The sequence below is a fragment of the Patella vulgata genome, chromosome 3, assembly GCF_932274485.2.
Source record: "Patella vulgata chromosome 3, xgPatVulg1.2, whole genome shotgun sequence".
NCBI lineage: Eukaryota > Metazoa > Mollusca > Gastropoda > Patellidae > Patella > Patella vulgata.
Window position 1 is genome coordinate 14,291,298 of NC_065881.2, and position 22,134 is coordinate 14,313,431.

A 22,134-nucleotide genomic window follows, 5' to 3' on the forward strand; every position below is an offset into this window, starting at 1 on the left:
TTGTGTATTCATGACACGCTTAATATTTGGCTTAACGCCTTTGCCGTAGGTCAGACCCCAACCATCTTTAATATTGGTTGTAAAGTTGCCTTTCTTACTGGTTTCATATTTTCCACCATGAATTTAAGTTTGTTGAGCATCCCACAGTTTGTAGACAATTTTTCCATGCCAGGGGTAGGGGTTTCAGGTCAAAGTTTCAAATGCCAGAAAAAAATTTTTTTTAAATATTTTGTGAAAATATACATAAAATGCTACCCCAATTTTTTTATTTTATCAAAATATTCTAATTAAAACCAAAGTTATGGAATTTTAAAATCCAAGATCGACGTCAATAATGTAATCAAAATGCTCTATACCAGTCAATGCGTGGCATCACACCAAAATAAGTGCTTTTCAGTCATATCTGAATGACGTCATAAGCGGTATTTTCCCTTCAGAATCGCTAGTATCAATTTTAAAACTGAAATCCGCACGTTAATATGAAAGATAATATGTCAAATATTTATAATCTGGATGATACCACAAAAAAAGTAGGCTATATTTAGTCGAAATTTAGCAAATTTCAGTCATCAAAACAGATAAATCCTGTTTTCTACGACTGTAATTGTCGGATCTCGGGATATCACAAAACATAATAATCACAAAAATGTTATCAATTGTTTGATTGGTTCTATATCAAAATCCACCGGAAACTAAGGTGCAGATTCACCAATGAAGTGAGCCGTAGCAATGGAAAATCCCGTCAGAGTGGTATTTTCCCACAAGTGTCTCATGTAAATAAACAATTTCGTTTACATTTCGATAATTTTTTAGCCTGAATCTTTGCAGATATTGAGATTGATAATATTAAACGAATACAGTACAATTGCTAGTAATACAATTACATAAAATAGTAATTCAGAATTGTAGATTGAAGTGGGCTATATTTCAGCCGCCGGCTGTCCAATTTCACGCTAAAGTCACGTGACCTTTAACCCCTACCAGGGGGATGGCCACGATTGATCCCCATCTAGTTCAGCTCTGAACATAGGTCTCATTACACTCGCCCTGTACATTCATGAACCCTCCTATTGAATCCGTGTCGAAAAAGTTTTGATTCCCAGTCAATTTTACTGGGCTACTTTTCACTGCTAAACAGTCGCATGTCAGCCCCTGTGAAAGCCTGTACACTACAATGTAAAGGAACATTTAAATGAGAAAGTAAGACCTTGTTTACCTCGCTAGAGTCAGTATGTCCGACACAACATGCTGTTAAAAATATGTCCCCTTCTTCTAAACAGTTTGGTAGAAGCCATTGAAATCTAAATGTAGGGTAACTCAGAAATTTACGTCACTCGTCGATATAAGACGAAAAGAAATTTAGTATCTCTTAAGAAATAAATATTCAGTACATAAATATTTATTTGTATTTTAGCCACCGTTGATGAGAAGAAAATTATTCCATTAGAACAACACCCTACAGTAGCAGGCGCCAGTGATCAGATTTCCAGATTTTTAGACGAGAAATCAAAGTTAAAGCCTTCTTTCTTAATCCAGTCGTAAAGAAGGTCACACTAGAGAGAGGGGAAGAGCATCATTAACCAGCAGCAGTCAAAACGTTATGTCACTTGGATTTCCTTCACCTAAGTCTATCCCCCCACCAGGATTAGGAATGCCCCCAGTACCCAAGAGCCAATCAAATTCCATGTTTATGGGAATTCCCCCTGGTCTTGGAATGCCCCCTTTACCAGCTTCAACAAGGATGAAATATGATACCGGTATGTATTATCTGTTCTGTCGTTTTTCTCTTGTCAGTTTAGTAGTGTTTATAAAAATTTCTATGCGTGTATAACAGATGAAGAGGCCCTGCATAACCCGTATCCTACAATAGAAATGGTAGATCGAAGACATTCTAGCACGAATGACATCATATGTGGACTATGGGTTAGTTTCAGGTCCAGGATTTGGTTTAGGGTTAGTGTTAGCCCTGTTTATATATCAAGGCCTTGACAAAATCTGCGGTCCTAACCCTAACCCACACTCCAGATATGGTGTCATATACAGTGCTAGACCGCCTCCGATCCAGAGTTCTCCAAGCCAATAGGCCTGATTTTAATTAAGCTGACCCTGCTTGCGGAATGCTTATGATTTAAACAACAAAACAAGGGCCTCGGGCCTTATTCATCAAGAGGTTTAAGAATGCAGCAATTTGCTATTAATATTAGGCAATGAAAAGACTGTGTTCTTTTTAAATCTTTTAATTATCAATTTTTCAATTGGCTTCTCATACATGTTCAACTGAATTTTATTTCTACCCGTCATTGAGAAATTGTAAAGATTGGATAGCTAATGAAAAATGAAGAAATTCCTTTTCAGTTTTGCTTTATGTTTTATTTAAATGTTTTATTCAATCAAATATATGTTTTCAAAATGTGATTATTGATGATTGAGAGTGTGTTTGTTTTAAACTAAAGCCATTCCTTGGATGTTCACGTGACCAGTAGTTGATTTATAAACTAATATTATCAATATAATAAACTTCATAAAATGGTTGTGTACATCAGAAAAGACTTTTGGCAAAACTCATAAAGGGTTCGTGATTGAAATAAGATTAAAAAAAATTACAAAAATTTAATAAATAAAACTCTGTTGGTTGTCTTTTAAAAATACATACGTTTTTGTAGGGTCTTTTTTTGTTAATGATTAATGAAAGGGATTCCCCGGTTGTACATGTACGTGACAAGGAGTAGGATCATCTATCCAACTTCATGGGTTTTCTCCGGTATTGAAATAAAAAATGAACCATGAGTTAGTCCCAAAATGACCTAGTTTGTGTCGAGTGGACGTTAAACCCTATTTCTCTCTCGCAAAATGAAAGGGAGTTGTTTGGCCTAGTGGGTGAAATCGTAGGGTCTGTCATTGAGTCAACTGGCATGGTTTCCATTCCCCACTTGTACGTGACAACTTATAAGGTCACCTGTCCAACCTACTTCGCTTTCTCCAGGTCCTCTGGTTTCATACCACTGCTAAATATCACTACGCGCAAGGGAATTATTGAAATGAAATTGAACCATGTTAGTCCCGAAATGACATAGTTTGTGTCGAGTGGACGTTAATTCCCATTTCATTCATTGAGTTTTGCCAAAATGACTTGACAGTATTTATGTATGTTTTTGTAATATAATAATGTACATGTATGTTTATTTTAATAAAAAGGCAATGTAATAAAATGAATTCTACCAATATTGGGTAATGATATTTCTTGAATATCTTGCTTGTCATTTCTATTTTGTATGTCATTAGATTACTTATTTTACATGCGTATACAATTTATATTTAAAAGATTTTCCTTTTCTGTTTGTACTTTCAGTGATGTTGCTCAACTTGTTATTTACATTCTTTATAGATTACATAATACTAGAAGACATCGGGGGCGTGAAGTTTTAAAATACAGAAATATGTAATGGGGAGAGAACACATTGTTATCCTGATATTCATGTATAATTAATGTTTGAATATGGGGGGTAGATGACTTGTTATAATTAAGATTCAGTATTATTTAAGATTAATTTAAACAAACATTATATATTGAAATGTTGCCATGCTTGTGCTTGATTTATAAAGTATAAAATAGTTGTAGACCCAAAAACGCATTTGAAAGAGAAAATGGAAGACTGACTATACTAGAGACCCGAAAATAATGTTTTTTGTTCCACCTGATAAAATGTCAGACACTACTACTGGCACATGAAATGAATAATGTCAAAAAACACTGAAAAACCTCCAAAACACCATAAGTCTAGGCTGGAAAAATATAACAGGTTTTAATTTGTATCTGTCACTACAACTCAGGTATCATTTAGTTGTGTTGCTTTAGCAGGAGTTTCTGTATTTAATGTTTAATTTCAAACCATTGTTGGAAAACTGTTCAAATCTGTTTTAGAATCATAGAAAACCATCGGGTTTCTACAGTTGTGTAGTTTAAAGGGTCTGTCTAGATTACATAATGACTTGGTTTATATTTCTCAAAAGGTGTTGAGTAATTAACAGACTAATTAATTACTCAACACTGCTCTAGAAGCTGCTAAAATAACTACCATCTGAACCATTGTAAATTTTAAACGGATTTCTTCGATTATGAACAAACTACTTAACTTGTTCATAATCGAAGAAACCCGTTTTAAATTTACGATGGTTCAGACAGTAAATGATATCCTAGATGTAGTGTGTGACACAGGTGCTTTATTTCCCTGTTTCGTTGGTTGGTCAAAGATGGACTCTTGTCAACACATTCAATGATCATTTTTCTTGTTGGAACTGGAATAAATTTTAACAGAGTTGGCAAATTATTAGCTTTTAGAGTAAATTTAGGCAAACATGTTGTTTTTTACCTTTGATTTCTTAAAAGAGAATTTTAACATTGGTCTTTTTTTTTTCTCTGTGTATAATTTCAGTTTTCTAAACTAGAGACAGACCATAGCCCTGGAAGTTACAACAGTACGGTATCTTATGTAAACATTGGTTGGAATTCAGCGCAAACTTGTCTTTGATAGTTCTTTATTACATTACATTAGAATCAACAATTAGAGATGAAAAACATCCCAAAAAAAAATATATATTTGAAATAAATTGCTTAAGGCTGTCGATTCAGAATCATTAATATCATAAATTAAAGTCTCTTTGCATTATTTGTATTTTTCATACAATATCTGATTTTACACATCTTCATTAATTCATGCTAAAAACTGCTCTTGTCCTTTAGTCAAGAAAATAAATCGAAAATTACTTTGGTAGATAATCTCCTGGCATATATTCAAACAAAGTTTAAGAGGCTGATCAAAAGTTTTTAGATTATAGCTTACACTCACCATATCCAGTCCCCAGTCGTTCATGTTTATGAAATTATGCTTCATTATACTGCGAGAGTAATTCTACGTTTTCCTGGATTAAGGAGACACCAATTGTATTTATGCTTTAGTCTTGTTTAATATTCTCTTTACAAGTGTATATGTTCTTATGGAAGATAATGCCTTAGATTATCATTCGATATCAGAATGAAAACGAGGATGATCTGTTTGGTGAATATGGTAGCGTTTGAATTTCCATCATGGAAACTTATAGCTCGAATGTATGCAGTTTAAAAATAAACAAAAACTGAAAGTAGTTTATTAATCTCCATATTTAGGAAAACGATTTATCTAATATGCGACAGTCTTTAATGACTCTGCGAATCAAAGTCGAGAAGAGCAGGAGCGAAAGAGCACCTTAAACGTGAAGGACTGCCATATCTTGTTTATGTCGTCGTCAGTGGATGCAAAATGTTGATAATATTCATATCTTTTTAATTACTAAATAGAATTTAATCATATTTAAACTGATATTCCTTTAAAGATACCTTATGTAAGATTTAGAGCTAGTCATTCTTGCTATAATAGTTCGAAAATAGATAATGTAAAATGAATGATTTGAAAATTTCATTTAAATTACTCTATTGCGAGCGAAGATATTAGCATTTGAAGGTTTGTCAAGATGTGTGCAATAATTTCAACCACCATACTGGTTGTTCAAAGCTAAGTCTTGCTCCTCCATTTTTAGCTTAAATCAAAATATGGCTGAACTGGTCTAATCTATTTAATGATTATGGCCTGGATAAGTTAATTAATGTCTAATTAATAATTTAGAAAACATTTCAGGCCTAAAGAAAGACCTGCAATAGGCAGATTTAGCTCTTGCATAATGTATGTTTAAGGGATTCAGCTTTCACATTATTGAGACTTTGAAGGGAATTCACAATTCATCAAATGATGTTCAGGGACTTTAATTATTACGAGAGTTGAATAAAAATAAATGATTTAAATTTAAAAAAAACAAAACAGATTAAAAACATAAGCAAATAGAAAACAAAGGAACATACCAACACAGCACAATACACTTGAATACAGACTACAATTAATATATTCCCTTTTCCTCTATTCTATATTTTCAGCTTGTTTTGTCATCAAGGAGGAAGTCGTAATGAACAGGCCTAGTCTCAACTCTCGAGAAACAAGCTTTGTAAAAGTTCAATTAGAACTTGTCGCCATCTTATCATAGATTGTTGTTCTTTTTCCTTTTTTTACCCAAAATTCAAAAAATATATTTTACATACTACAATTTGTAGCAAAATAGGCTTCGTTTTTACTGATTTGATTTTCTGCATGAAAATATTGTTTTAAGAATAGATATATTTTCGCTAAGTTCTCTAGGGCAAGAGTTGTTTATCCCGTATGTGTATCTGTTCTGTATTTTCAGCTTGTTTTGTCAAGAGAAGCAAGCAGCCAATGAATGATTGCCTCATGGCTACTATTAATGACATAAATTGAAGTTTGAGTTGGCCCATGGATGTAAAACAAAAAAAACAAAAAATACTTTGATTAAGAAAACAAACATAATTGATACATCAACAATAGATAATATCAAAACAAACAAATTTCTTTCAAATTCTACGAATTTTGTGATTGATTCATTTTTAGGGATAATTTTGGGTCAACTGGGCCCCATCATGCATTAAACACTAAGCAAGAAGAATATTATCAAAACACTAAATTTTCTAAATAAAGATGCGAACAATAGGACTGAACATTTCATTTAAATACAACTAAACACCTTGCCCTGTCTGCTCTCTATTTTCAGCTTGTATTGTCTCGGAAGATCAGGTTAAACAGAATCAGATTTACCTAAGAAAACCATCGTGTAATCATATCGCCATTTTTTAATGTTTGTATTTTGCCGAGAGTTCACAAAAAGATTTGATGGTGTTAAATAATTAAGATCAGTTTGTTAGGGATTTGTTCAAAATTGTCTGTGATTGATGATCTCTTGAATTTGTATGGATATTTTACTTTCGTTTATCTACTTTCAATTTTCATTTGATACTTGTCATGGGCCTTATTCACGATTAATACTTAAACTTAAAGGTTTTAAGAATTCAGCATTTTCATTGGCTGAAAATTAATATCATATTAGTATGCCTTTAACCAGTGAAAATACATTGTTCTTAAAATACTTAAGTTTTAAGATTTCATCACTCTTAAAGCCCCTGACTTTTAATCAAGTGCTGCTATAAATTTGGTGAGCGTTGCGTATTGTTATCAAGCTGTGTTGACATGTCGTTCTGAAACAGACGGCTAATGCAGTCAGGGTGTCGGTTATTAGATATCAAAGTCATTGTATTTGATCCACGTCTGCGTTAATTGTTTGATTGCCTCTTACCAGTGTTTTGTTGCGTAATTTGTTAATATCCAATGACTTTGCCATAAATATTTTCATCTAGTTTCAGGTTTTGTTTTATATTGCAGAAAAAGACATCAAATATTTTATCCCTTGAATTGGAGAGTTTTAGGAATTACATATTTAGAGTGAATACCTACATGTAGCCTATAGAAATCCTAATAGTAGCATTCCATTATATATATTATATCTTAATCTCATTTTTTGCGTTGGGGTGCAGGATTGTGTATTTAATCAGATTTGTTTATGCAATGGTTGGATACGACATGTAGAATTGACAAAAAAAATCAAAAGTGACAAGCATAAATTGAAATACGGTACAAAAGTAAATATATACCCTTTTATTACACTACTTAATGCAGGAAATCTGCACACGAGAACTAGACAAAACAAACTATAGTAATGAAATGAGTCAAAATCTATCTGGAATTATTTGATAGCCGACTTCAGCGATTCACTGAATATAAAAGTTTGAATAAACAATCTAGGTATTTGAACTAGTCTTAACTAAGACCATTCGTATGATTGAAGTACCTTTTTGAATTCCTTTGCTTGTTGTTCAATTCTGGGGATTTTGTTTTCAATTCTTCGTCCTTATAAGTTGTTTAAACTATCTATTGTTCAAATATGAAGCCAATCTGATTAAAACAAAGATCCTATTTCGTTGCGTTTTTTTTTTTTATAGTTCAAATTTTCGATGTATTTGCCGTCACTACAATAGAATCTGGAAGAGTTGTTATATAACCTACGTTCTGGTTGATGTGAGGGATTAGCCAATGAAACAGTCTGTTGTAGCAAGTTCTTGGCGTGCTACACATAAGACTGTGGGTATCCTACTAGAAACATCAATGCATATTGGTTAATCAAATCTCTGACGCAACCTTACACTACAACCGGTCAGATCTTCATGTAGTAGAAGCCATCGAAAGTATAAAAAAACGAAATGAAATCTAGATCTGTAACTATTATAATCAGATAGATATTAGTCTTATAATCTGTTCAATATCCTGGGAAAAGGTACTCTTATTATTGAATGTATGATTGTAGGGAATTATCAACCTTATTGTAGGGAATTTATCAACCTTACAATTGTTTTAAGACCTACTACATTCATTGTTTAGTTAGAAAATGGTGTAATTGACTTGTTGAGATATGTTTTCTTGTTTTTAGATCTTTTTTTTTCAGGTTTCGAGAAAAAAATATATATTTTTTTTTGGTTTTAAGAAAAACACAAGCTATCATGTCAGAACATATCAATAATGTTGTTCTTTTTTCTTCTTCTTTCTGTGTTTTTCATATGAATTGGTTAAAGCAGTGCTAATATGTAACCAGCCTGCCCTTTAAGATGGCTTCTTATAAAATTACAGCCCAAGTAGGGCTTAACAGGGGCCATAAAACAACCAAACAGGGGTAAACTTTGTTTCATGTGAAGCTTTAGAAATTGTAGGCTGTTTTTTTTTTATGAATGATTTTGATTGGATGATTGAGCTCTACTTTTATTTTGTCAACAAGATCTCAGTTTGTTCCCCTAGCCCTCTACTTCTATTTTATATTTTTTTAAATCTGTTGAATCATGTCATGGATGAATCTCTGAAGACTAATGTGGGTGTTTTAATATTCTTTGTGGGCAGTGCCTGCATGGGTTGACAGCTACAGTAAAACCCCTATTATTAATACCCTCCCCTCCTTCACTGCACACTAAGACCCCTTACTCTTCGGTCTCTCCTGCAATCTTAATTCACCAAAGTTTTCAAAATAGACAACAGCTAGAGCTTCAACTCTCCTAATTGTCCCTTTAGCCAGGGCCAATAACTCCTGGGTCCATAATATAGGGGGAGACAACTGAGATCAACAAAGAAAGGAATGCATTCACGATTTTAATAATATTTTTATTGTTTTTTTTTAGCGGAAGATTACATCGGAGAAGTACCCAGTCAAGCGGATCAGTATGGTATGTTACTAGAGGGACCTGGCGCCAAGCGAGACACAAAGCCCTTCAGTCTACCACGCCTCAGTTCATCGCAACAAGAATTAATTCAGAAAGCCAAGAAATATGCCATGGAACAGAGTATTAAAAGTGTTTTAGTGAAACAGACTATAGCACATCAGCACCAGGTAAATATAATCAGATAATTATGTTTGGTAATTATCTTTACAGAAATAGACTATAGTACACTAAAATCAGATAGATTTAAATTGCATTTTTCTAGCCAAACTGATCAGCAGTGAATAATCGCTATGTCACTACAATCACTTAAAATGATCACAATCATTATCGGTTAATGAGCCCCCAATATTAACTTTTTTCCTGCTGCAAATCAAATTCTAGAACATTTTGAAGTACCAATATTATAAAAATAAAGGTGTTGGAAGTATATCAGAATAAAAAATATTTCCTATCTAGTTTCGTTTTATACTGTTTAAAATTTTTTTTTACTGGTATTTATTACACTAGGATCTGTAAGAGTTGTTATATAAACTGCCTTCTAGTTGATGTAAGAGATTAGCCAATGAAACAGTTTGTTGCAGCGAGTTCTTGGCATGCGATGCACAGAACTGTGGGTATCCTACTAGAAACATCAACGCTGATTGGTTAATCCAATGTCTGATGTCATAGGGTCAAAAGCCGCTCATATGACCCCTGACGCGTCCTCCCACTACGTCGGATCAGATCTTCATGTTGTAGAGGTCTGGGACTTCTGACAATGCTGTATTTAAATAATGAAATTTGCCTGGTTTTCATGAACTTTACAAGATATTTGTTTTAAAAAAAAATCGAGAAAATAAGTATTATTTGAAAATCGAGAAAATAAGTATTATTAGAATATTTTGTTATTTTTCATAGCAAATGCAGAATTTCCAGACAACAGTTCAAAGACAGCAAGCTCTGGCTTTAATGTGCAGGTAATAAATTAGTTACTATTATAATAATGCTTGATGAACACTTGATAGTTTCTATCTACACTAGTTTATAGTTACTGATTTATTATAATGATTTATACTAAGTTTGATAGTTCCTATCTATAATAGTTTATAGTTACTGATTTATTATAATGATTTATACTAAGTTTGATAGTTCTTATCTATAATAGTTTATAGTTACTGATTATTATAATGATTTGTATAACACTCAATAGTTTCTACACTCGATAGTGTCTACACTTGATAGTTTCTATTTACACCAGTTTATAGTTACTGATTATTATAATGAATTATAATACTTGATAGTTTCTACACTCGATATTTCCTATCTACAATAGTTTATAGTTACTGATTATTATAATGATTTATATAACCCTCGATAGTTCCTATCTACACTAGATTATAGTTACTGATTATTATAATGAATTATAATACTTGATAGTTTCTACACTCGATAGTTCCTATCTACAATAGTTTATAGTTACTGATTATTATAATGAATTATAATACTTGATAGTTTCTACACTCGATAGTTCCTATCTACAATAGTTTATAGTTACTGATTATTATAATGATTTATATAACCCTCGATATTTTTTTTGTGATTGTTCTCACAACTTTATAATTTCTCTTCTTGTTTTCAGGATTTATATCGGCAGTATTAATTTTGAAATTAAGGAAGACACAATTAAACAGGCCTTCTCGCCTTTTGGTCCGATTAAAAGTGTCAATCTGTCGTGGGACCCGATTACAAACAAACACAAGGGCTTCTCCTTTATTGAATATGAAATCCCAGAAGCAGCTCAATTGGCGCTAGAACAGATGAATGGTGTTATGATCGGTGGACGAAATATTAAAGTTGGTCGTCCTAGCAACATGCCCCAAGCTCAACCAATCATAGAACAGCTTGCAGAAGAATCCAAATCGTACAATCGTATTTATATTGCATCAATTCATCATGATTTATCGGAAGTTGACATTAAAAGGTGAGTTTAGTGTTACATGCATTTGGGCAAATCATTTGAACATTTTTGGAGTCGATCCAGTGCTTGGGAGCAGCAGGGGCTTGATGAGTAAGGCACAGACTCACTAACCAGGAGTTCCAGGGTTCGATCCCGGTGTTGATCCCCTGGGTGTTCCCCAAGATTTTCCAGCGTGGCTTCTCGGGCCTTCCCCTTGTTAGTGGGTACAGGATGGAGGGCCTGACATGGTCAGGGTCTAGTCGTTCGAATGGGAGAAAAAATCAAGGTCTTGTGTACAGATAGACTTGCACATAGAAGAACGCTTGACAGTTGGAATTGGATATAAGAATAGGAAGTAAACCTAATTTCATTTACCCAATTCCGCTTAATGGGGCATTATGGAAGATTAGATAAAGAGTTGACAGTTCTTGCTATAATAGTTAAAAAATAGATAACCTAAATAGAATATGCTGAAAATTTCACTCAAATTGCTCCACTGTAAACTAAGATATTAGCTTTTGAATTTTAGGCTAGCCTCGATCGTCATTACTAAAGTTGGTGCAATAAAAAACGAAGTCTTGTATATCCATTTTAACGTTTAATTATTTTTAAAGATGTATCCCAATCCACTAAATATTACAGATGGTATTCAGAGTTGATTATGGTCTGGATAAGTTAATTAATGTCTAATTAATAATTTAGATAATATTTCAAGCCTAAAAAAAAGACCTGCAATAGGCAGATTTAGTTCTTGTATGTTTAAAATATATTATAATTTTTTTTTTTTTTTTCCAGTGTTTTTGAAGCTTTTGGTACCATTATAACTGTTAATATACCTTTAGATCCAACAAAACCAGGCAAACACAAGTAAGGCAACAATATTACCTCTATCAAATATCTATAGTAAGATCTAGGTGTTCAACCGGTGCCAGATTTACCTATAGGCTTGGCATGCTGGAGCTTAGGGTCTCAAGATGTAGGAGGGCCTGACAAGGACATCTGTCTAGTTGTTAGGATGGTACGGAAAACTGAGTTCCCATTTACACATTAGCGTGCACATAAAATATCCCTTGATATAAGAGTAGACCAAAGTGCCGCTGCACAGGCAAAATTCCCCTCATAGCACACTGTATGGCGTATGCCCGTCTTCATTAGCCCTGTCGGAGCAGGACAGTAGGACGTTAAACCCCATTTCATTTCTGACCACGTTGTATATTTTTGACACTGTCGTAAACCTTTCTTACAATCACTGTAGTCTTAATCATCCGTCATTATCCTCAGCTTTCCTCATATGTGTTTAAAACAAACTTTAATCTCCCTACAGTCGTGAGGGTGGTTTATTGGGAGGAACCTCATTATTAGTTAAATCCAGCACTGTTTTTAACCATTTCTTGTTGACTGGGAGCCAAGTGTGCAGGTATATTGATGACCAAGTCTTCTTGTTAATGTTGATGTTAAATTCTGTTGGGGGTTTTTTTCAGGGGTTTTGGTTTCATTGAATATTCAACTCAACAGGCAGCTGCTGACGCTGTCGCTTCCATGAATCTGTTTGATTTAGGAGGACAATATCTTCGTGTTGGCAAGGTAAGTTACTTCCCTTGTATTGGTTGGGTTTTACATTTATGGGTTTCCTCACTTATATCAGGCAAGCAACGGTGGCTAAGTCGATTCTGTCGATTCTAGTCATACGGTCTTTTATGGAGGCATTTTGTATGTTGGTAATTAAGAAAATCAGTCTGTTTGCGCTAGTTTTGAACTTGTTATATTTGGGAAATATTTCCCTGTTTTTTGGATTGTTTCCCTTATTGTTAATTTGGGGAAACTCGACCGAATGTTCCGGAATTAAATTCTCTCAATTCCAAAAATCGGGTCAATTGAATGAAAAGAAGAATTTCGGAGTACAACCTATGTGCAGATTGCATTAAAAAATCTCAACCAATCATGACAGCTGAAACATATTTTTTAAAATAGGTCACAATTCTACTCACAACACCTCAGCTATCGGGACTGGCAGAACTGTGACGAGGCTGAATTTCATATCACTTGAATGCAATTTTGTCAATTCGGGACGTTCCGGACTGATTATCGGGCACCCCCTTTGTTTTCATATTGAGTAAAGCCTGTATCACTATAGAACAGTGCAGGCTTACAGCCAGCCCCCGGATCTATTCACCTGATCTGATATATGTGACCTGTCACATCAAAATAGGTTGAGAGTCAATGTTTACGATATATAAACAAAAATGTTAAAATAGGCTAAAAATATTCCTTTTTTTTTTTCTTTTTTTTAAAAAAACATATTTTAGCCTGTTTTAACATTTTGGTTCATATTATATAAGATGTTGTGATTGTTATTCTTTGTGTGTCGTGTAGTACTCCTGTACTTAATACTATTTTGTTTCAATGTTTTCAACTGAATCTGTTTGTATCACAGGCGATAACACCACCTGATGCTTTAGACGTACCCATCGGACCTGGTAGCATGCCTACAGCTGCAGCCGTAGCAGCAGCTGCTGTAACAGCCAAAATAACAGCCATGGATGTACAACAACAGATCAGTCAAGTTACAGGTTTACCTATTGTAAGTATTCTTATATCAGTGGGGCGGGGTGGGGGTGATGTATCATAAGGTCTGTCATTGTGTCAACTGGCGTGGTTTCGAATCCCCGGTTGTACGTGACAAGGAGTAGGGTCGCCTGTCTACTCTCGTGGTTTCCTCCGGGTCCTCTGGTTTCCTCCCACTGCTAAAGACCCCTACACGCAAACGAATTATTGAAATAAAATTGAACCATGTGTTAGTCCCGAAATGACCTGGTTTGTGTGGAGTGGAGGTTAAACCCTCCCCCCCCTCTCTCTCTCTCTCTAATATATATATAATCAAGGGGGGTGGGGGTACTAGTTTATTTCAAGTGGACATTAGCCTAATACCTCAATGTACGAGTTAATCCACATTTTTCTCTCTTTGCCAAAATATAACTCGTATATATAAATCGAAACCCAGTTAATAACTTCACTATAATTGACACTTTCTCTGTTTCAGCCAGCATCCACCAGTCCAGCCGCAGGTGCCACCTCTAAGTTCCAACAAGTGGCTCCACCAGACGCTATTCCTCCACCATCTGTCCTCGTGCCTACACAGATCGGACAACCAGGAGTTGCCGTCGTGCCAACGTTGGGTATGGGTATGCCAGCTCCTGTCAGTATGCCCGGTATGATGTCGATGCCCGGAATGGGTGGTATGCCCAATATGCCAATGTCTCTACACAATGTCCCACTACCTCCCATGCCTCCACCAAGTCAAGACAGTCCTTTTGGTAAGTTTATAGTAAAAATATAAAAAAATGACACAAAAACAGGGTTTATCACCCTGCTTTTCTGCACCAAATGGGTTAATCAAAATAGGCATACACCATCCAGTGTGCTATGATAGAAGTTTTTGTCAAGATTTTCTTTTTATGTATACTGAGTAAGGAATTCCATAGGTTAGGAGCACAGAATCGGAAAGAATCTGAATATTGAATTTGGTAATTTCTGAAAAAATGACATCTATTTTTACGGAGGATTAGATGGCCAAATGGTTAGCGCATGCGCGTTGTATCATAAGGTCTGTCATTGAGTCAACTGACGTGATTTCGATTCTGAGTTGTACATGTCAAGGAGTAGGTTCGCATGCTCAACCTCGTCGGTTTTCTCCAGGTCCTAGTTTCCTGCCACCACTAAAAGTCTGTTACGCGCAAACGAATTATTGAAATAAAATAGAAACATATGTTAGTACCGAAATGACCTAGTTTGTGTCGATTTCTCTCTCTCTATCTCTCTCTCTCTCGCTTTTTTAAACCTGATTTAAGATTCATCTTTCGTAATATTGTAGTTATCAGAATAATATTATCAAAACTCTAAATTTTCTAAAATACAAACTTGAACAATAGGAATGAATTTTAGATAATTTTAAATCGTTTGTACGTGGAAATGATAAGAGAATACTTGTCGAAACGTTGTGCTATATGTGTATAAACCAAGTGATTGTTTTCCATATAAATTTGTTTTTTTATAAATAGTTAATGTTATCTGTGGTTTTCAATCAACAGCTCGGGAGAAATCTGAAGAGAATGACAAGAAGAAGAAAGATGAGAGTGACTTACCACAGACGTTAGATCAACAAGAAAATATGAAAATCAGTGGAACAAACGCACGTCATATGGTCATGCAAAAACTCATGAGAAACTCTGAGGTAAGTGGTTTATATAATATATATGTTGAAAGAGGGGGGGTTAGGTGGACGGATGGTCTCTCTTTTGGGCTTTACGTCGTAAGATCTGTCGTAGAGTCAAATCGCATGATTTCAAACACACACTTACGTATAGTAAATAATTGAAATAAAATTGAACCATATGTTAGTCCCGAAATGACCTCTCTCTCTCTCTCTCTCTCTCTCTCTCTCTCTCGTAGGTGTTCAAATAATTGTATGGGTCATTGCTCTTTTATTTATATATTGCATTTGATTGATGTCTAATGTTTGATAGAAATATTGAAATTAATATTGACCATTCAATCTGCTCTGTTTATTTCCCAATTGGTCATGTTAGTCCCAAAATAACGTGTTGATTGAGCTTAAAGAGCAATAATGTGGATCCCTTGCAGCTAAACCCAAAACAAGTATTGTGTAGGTGTATGTGTAGTTGTGCTGTTTTAGCTGGAGTTACTGTATTTAATGATAGTTTCAAACCATTGCTGGCCATTTGTTAAAATACATTGAGAATCGTGGACAAATATTGGCATATAGTTTAAAATGGTCCCTCCAGACTCGATAATGAGTGTTGGGTTTACAACTGTTTACTTTCACTAGACACTGTAACCTGGGTATCATTTAAAGATACATTATGGGAGATTCGATAACGAGTTGGCAGTTCTCACTATAATAGTTAAAAACTAGATAACGTAAAGGCAATTTGCTGAAAATTTCATTCAAATTGATCCACTATGAACCGAAAACTAAGCGAATGAAATTTCTGCCTAGCCTCGGTCATCATTACTAAAGTCAGTACGATAAACAGCATAGTCTCGATTATCTATTTAATTGTTTAATCGAGAAGGAAAGTTATGCAGTAAATCGGCTCACAATCCACTTAAGATCGCAGGCTAGCGATGCCATCTAGAGTTGATTATGGTCTGGATAAGTTAATTAATGTCTAATTAATAATTTACATAACATTTCAGGCCTAAAGAAAGACCTGCAATAGACAGATTTAGCTCTTGCATAATGTATGTTTAATTAATCTTGTGTATCTAGCACTAATTTCTTTCACATTCATTTAATCTGGACATAAGTACAAATTAGATGATTTTGGGTGATTTTAAACGATTTTTACACATTTTTAAACAAAGATTTGATATTAAATGAATGTGAAAGAAATTAGTGCTAAATACACAAGATTAAATGATAGCTGGGTTACAGTGAGAGGTGTTGAGTAATTAATTCGTTTTTCTTTTTATTATTATTTAAGTGTCGTGTAATGGTGTTACGTAATATGGTTGGACCTGAAGATTTAGATGATGAGTTAGAAACAGAAGTTACGGACGAATGTGGTAAATTTGGAATCGTAAATCGTGTTATTATTTATCAAGAAAAACAGAGTGAAGACGACGATGCAGAAATTATCGTAAAAATATTTGTTGAATTTACGCAACAAGAAGGTGAGATTGTCTCCATATTTGGTAGAGTTGGGAGGGAGGGTGGTCTCAATTTCAGCAAAAATCATAGGTGATGGTGGTTGGTTTTGACTATATCCTACATACCGAATTCATCATCTCTCTGCGAATACTGAATAGGTAGCGGGGGCGATGATCTAGTGGTTTTAACAAGTGCGCGTCCAATCGCAAGGTCTGTAATTGAGTCCTGTGACGTGGTTTCAATTCCATGCTGGAATGTGAAAAGGAGAAGGGTCGCCTGTTCAACCTCATGGGTTTTCTCAGTGTCCTCTGGTTTCCTCCCACCACTAAAGACCTTTACGCTCAAGTGAATTACTGAAATAAAGTTGAACCATATGTTAGTCCCAAAATGACCTTTACGCGCAAGCAAATTATTGAAATAAAGTTGAACCATATGTTAGTCTCAAAATGACCTAGTTTGTGTCATTTTAGAGATTAAACATTACAGTTTAAAAGGTACCCCTGGAATCATCAAATGACATTCATAGATTTTAGTAAAAATATACAAATTTTGACCAATATTATAAATATCCATGTGCTGTATTTTTCAGAGGTAGAAAGAGGTATCGCAGCTTTAAACGGAAGATTCTTCGGTGGACGGAGAGTTCGAGCCGAAAAATATGACATGGATATGTACGAAGGAAGTGATTTGTCCGGTTGAATGATTTAATTTATCGGGACAAGAAAAAAAAACATGACGTTGTTATTTGTTATCTATTTCGTTGTTAATATTCTGTGGATTATACGATACAAGATACAGCAGCCGTTTTATAACAAGTCAAAGAATTACGATGATTTAAAATAGTGTAGAAATAAATGCTGAAATTGCTAATGAACGAAAAATCGCTTAAATTTCATGATGTGACTGGTAGATATTACGTATTTCGTTGTTAACATTCTGTGGATTATATGATACACACTAGATACAGCAGTCGTTTTATAACAAGTAAAAGAATTACGATGATTTAAAATAGCGTAGAAATAAATGCTGAAATTGCTAATGAATTGGAAATCGCTTAAAGTCCATGATGTATGTGATTGACGGATATTACGTGTTTTTATCGCAGAAATTTGAAAGTTTTAAAAGATCACAGAATTTGCTAAGAAGTGGTGATTTAAAAGCTTAAAATTGTGTAGAAATTAATGCTGAAATTGCTAATGAATGGAAATCGCTTAAATTTCATGATGGATGTTAAGTGACAGAAATATGAAAGTTTTATATAAAAGTGATATAATAATACCGGTACACCCCTGAACACACTGAAACACTTTGAAACTAGTGTTTGTTAGATCGCCCCAAACCGTCCATGATACATGTGTATTAATATCTGTACGCCCCTGAACACACTGAAACACGTTGAAACTAGTGTTTGTTAGACCGCCCCAAACCGTCCGAGATACATGTATGTGAATAGCCGTCCATATTCCACGTGTAAGACCATTTTGCGTGTGCCACGGCTGTGCACGTGATTTTATATGGAAGCTATCAATAAGGTACCAGTTCGTTCTTCAAGATACTGTAGTAAATACTATTAAAAATCTTTTGAATCTTTATTATTAGTTTAATCTTTTCAATCTTTATTATTCGTTTAATCTTTTCAATCTTTATTATTATTTGAATATTAGTTTAATCTTTTCAATCTTTATTAGTTTAATCTTTTCAATCTTTATTATTTTATTACTCCTGTTACAGTAAATACTAATCAACACTAATACAAGATAGATTAACACTAATACATGTACATGGCTCAAAATGTTTGCCTATATACTTGTGGCCGACAGGTGATTTTTAAGTCTTAACAGGTAAAAAAACTACCTGTCAACAGGTTGTCTCAGTTATACTTGATGTAGGGTAAATTGATTTCAGATCAGAATACTCAAGTATCATGTCACATATATTTAATTATTCCTTTGCAAATGTAAGAATTAACCATGGAAATACCGCTAAAAGACGAAATTTTCATTATTTATACTTAGCTTTTTTGTAAGGTACAGTTTGATTATCCAATTCACGGATAATTGATTGGAACGGATGGAAGACATGAAAATAAATTACAGCCGCAACGACAAAAATTATATCCAGATGTAAAATTTGATCACCAAAATATTATTTTTATCACAGTTTGACAGGGTGAACGTTGCATGTGATAGAGCGGTTTGGGGTGGTCTATGACCCCTAGTTTATAGGACGGTCTACATGTAAGTGCTAAGGGGTTTATGAGAATATCACTAGTGGTGTGAAAGGATACAATTTGGTTGATGGTTTCCTATATACAGTGAAATCTGTCACATCCGACATCTGAATACTACGACATTCTGTGAAATTGTAAGGATCCTGTACGGTGTCAGATTTGACAGTCAGTACGATGTCAGATTTGACAGAGGTCCACTGTACATATATGTAAGGCCAAACCAATTTGATTTTCTGTGAATTATGTAAAAAATGTTTTGTATAAAATTTTAAAACTGACTAATTTCGTAGTTAAAGCTTTTGAACAATGCAACTAAGTACATGTTATGTACCTTTGGAATTTAAAGCAGTTTTCTTCCGGAAGAAATAAGGAAAATATTTAACTGGTGTTCACAAAGAAATAAGGAAAATATTTACAGGTGTTCACAAAGAACAGAAAATCAAATTGCAGTGGCCTAATTTATAGTGCTAAAACAGGCCTGGTAATATGGCACCTGTCACGGACATTGACAGGTACACTATCCATACAGTGCCTGTCATTATGTCAATCATAGACTTGTGTTTTTATTGATGTCAGTTACAAAGTTCATCACTGTCTGACACATTGTCAGGTATAACTAAATGCAATATTGTCAGGCCTGTGCTCAACATGTAAATAATACTATTAAAGATTCATCATGTAAGATTTAGATAAAGAGCTGGTGGTTCTTGCTATAATAGTTATATTAAAGATGCATTATGTAAGATTTATATAAAGAACTGACATTTCTCGCTATAATACATAGTTAAGATATAGATTATGAAAAAGGGAATTTAAAAATTTCTGTCAAACTTCTTCATTTTTAGGCCAAAATAAAGATCTGCAAAAGGCAGATTTAGCTCTAACATAATCCTTCTTTAATTTTCATACAATTCATAAATCATTTCATTCTCACCTTGCTTTTATGTAAAAAAAATAAAACTGTTATAACTTGATATCGCAGTACAATGGTATCACATTAAAGATATATTTCCTGGACAGTTGAAATTAAGAATATAAGAATAGGCTGTAGCAATTTAATTCAAATACAGATCTGTATTTTGTTCTGTTTTTTTCGATGGCCTACATTACATGAAGATCTGACAAGTTGTAATGGAAGGTCGCGTCAGATGTCATACGAGCGGCCTTTGACCTTATAACATCAGACATTGATTATTTAATCAGTGTTGACGTTTCTAGTTGTTTACCCAAAGTTCAGTGCACAGAACTCGCTGTAACAGACTTTTTCATTTGCTAATCCCTCACTCCATCCAGGATGCAGGTTATATAACAACTCTTCCAGATCCTGGTGTAGTAAAGACAAGTAAAATGAAATTTTGAACTTCATGTATAAAAAACAAAACAAAATAGGATCTGTGTTTTAATGAGATTGCGGCCGTAGCGCAGCTGTCCAAGCAAAATTTCCCTCATAGCACACCATATGCTGTATACGTGTCTACATTAACCCAGTCATTGCTGAAAAGTAGGACGTTGCTCTTCATTTCATTTCATTTACCCGATGTATTAATTAATACAAGAGCCATAGTGTTTCAGTTTTGGCTACCTATTAACAGTAAAGTGAATTTTAAATCATTCATGATGTATGTAATATAAATATCTGTGTTTATCAATTGTGTAGTAAAACAGATTGTACAGCAAATAAAATATTGTTATCATACCTGGTGTATTATTTCATTCTTTAATTACTTTATTTAAGTCGGGCTGGGGGATTGGATGGCCGAATGGTTAGCACGTGCGCGTTGTATCATAAGGTCTGTCATTGAATGAATTGGAGTGGTTCTGATTCGCCGGTTGTATGTGACAAGGAGTAGAGTCGTCCTCCTGTGTCGTCCCACCCACTGCAAGAATTGGCCGTGGCACTGCAAGAGGAGTGGGTCAGATTGCCCCAAATCGTGATTGGACGGTTGATTAGGAGGATGCCACAATGAATTGCTGAATGTCTGAGGATTGGTGGAGCAATTATTCATTATTAAGACAAAAATAAAAAATTTCCATTTACACTTTTGAGGGTGTATCTCTTTGCGAATGAAATGGGGCTGTCAGATAAGCCGACCATATGAACTGTTTATGTTCATGTGTAGGCAATTGGCCTGTTATTAACATACACTGGTTACCTCTAATAAAAACAGCAGTGCATTTCCACAGTTTTGTATTGTTTCTGAATATCCCCTACCTTTTTTTTGAAGAGTATATTTGGCAGAAATGACATTTATTTACATTGTAACTTAAGGCACAATTTTTTTTTAGAACTAATTTGAGAGCTCCTTCAAGAAATAGGACCCTTGGCTGCAGTCCAGTCACCCTTACCCCCTCCCCCTCCCCCCTCATAACTCTTCAATCTGAGCCTGCAGCAGATAGACCCCACCCCCAACAAAATATCCTAGCTCTGACACTGGAACTGAGAAACATTATCTGATAAGAATAGAATTGTGTTTCTTGATATATCCTAATTAGGTTAGATAACGGTTAATTAAAAGATAATTTTATTTAGAAAACAACAATAAACCAGTTCCTGCCAGTCAAGACTAATTTACTCAATATTAAATGAAATGAAATGATGTTGAATTAGGTACATAAATCTAAAGATACATTATGGGAAATGAAATGAAGTGGAGTTTAACGTCCTACTGTTCTGCTCCTAACCTGGGCTAATGAAGACGGGCATACGCCATACAGTGTGCTATGAGGGAAATTTTGCCCGGACAGCGGCACTACGGCCTACTCTTATATCGAATTCCAACTGCCAAGGGATCTTTTACGTGCACGCCAATGTGTACACGGGACCTCGGTTTTTCGTCCCATCCGAACGACTAGACAGCTTTCCTTGTCATCCCCTCCGTCCTGCATCACTGACAAGGGAGAACCATGCCGGAAAATCTGGATGAACTTTCTCGGCCAATGCAGGGATCGAACACCCGACCTCCAGACTAGCGAGCTAGCGTCTTACCCACTTAGCCACATGATCCCCATACATTATGGGAGATTAGATAAAGAGCTGGCAGTTCTTACTATAATAGTTAAAACCTAGATAATGTAAAGGGAATTTTTTGAAAATTTCAGTC

The 22,134-nt window shown here is 34.6% G+C and overlaps 1 protein-coding gene across 3 annotated transcripts; it reads left to right on the plus strand.

The window, feature by feature from the left end:
- Positions 1 to 1,414: 1,414 nt before the first annotated feature.
- Positions 1,415 to 20,729, plus strand: LOC126816167 (poly(U)-binding-splicing factor PUF60). 3 transcript variants are annotated; one of them, XM_050542417.1, is made up of 12 exons: positions 1,415 to 1,757; positions 8,564 to 8,658; positions 9,155 to 9,363; positions 10,094 to 10,152; positions 10,815 to 11,156; positions 11,928 to 11,999; positions 12,614 to 12,716; positions 13,567 to 13,713; positions 14,173 to 14,446; positions 15,221 to 15,363; positions 16,637 to 16,826; positions 17,393 to 20,729. In XM_050542417.1, exons 3-12 carry the CDS (start codon positions 9,202 to 9,204, stop codon positions 17,500 to 17,502), a joined length of 1,602 nt encoding a protein of 533 aa, XP_050398374.1. In that variant the 5' UTR covers positions 1,415 to 1,757; positions 8,564 to 8,658; positions 9,155 to 9,201; the 3' UTR covers positions 17,503 to 20,729. The 3 variants fall into 3 exon arrangements, with proteins under 3 accessions (XP_050398374.1, XP_050398372.1, XP_050398373.1); XM_050542415.1 differs by lacking the exon at positions 8,564 to 8,658; XM_050542416.1 differs by lacking the exon at positions 1,415 to 1,757 and having other exon boundaries at positions 6,055 to 8,658.
- Positions 20,730 to 22,134: the final 1,405 nt, after the last annotated feature.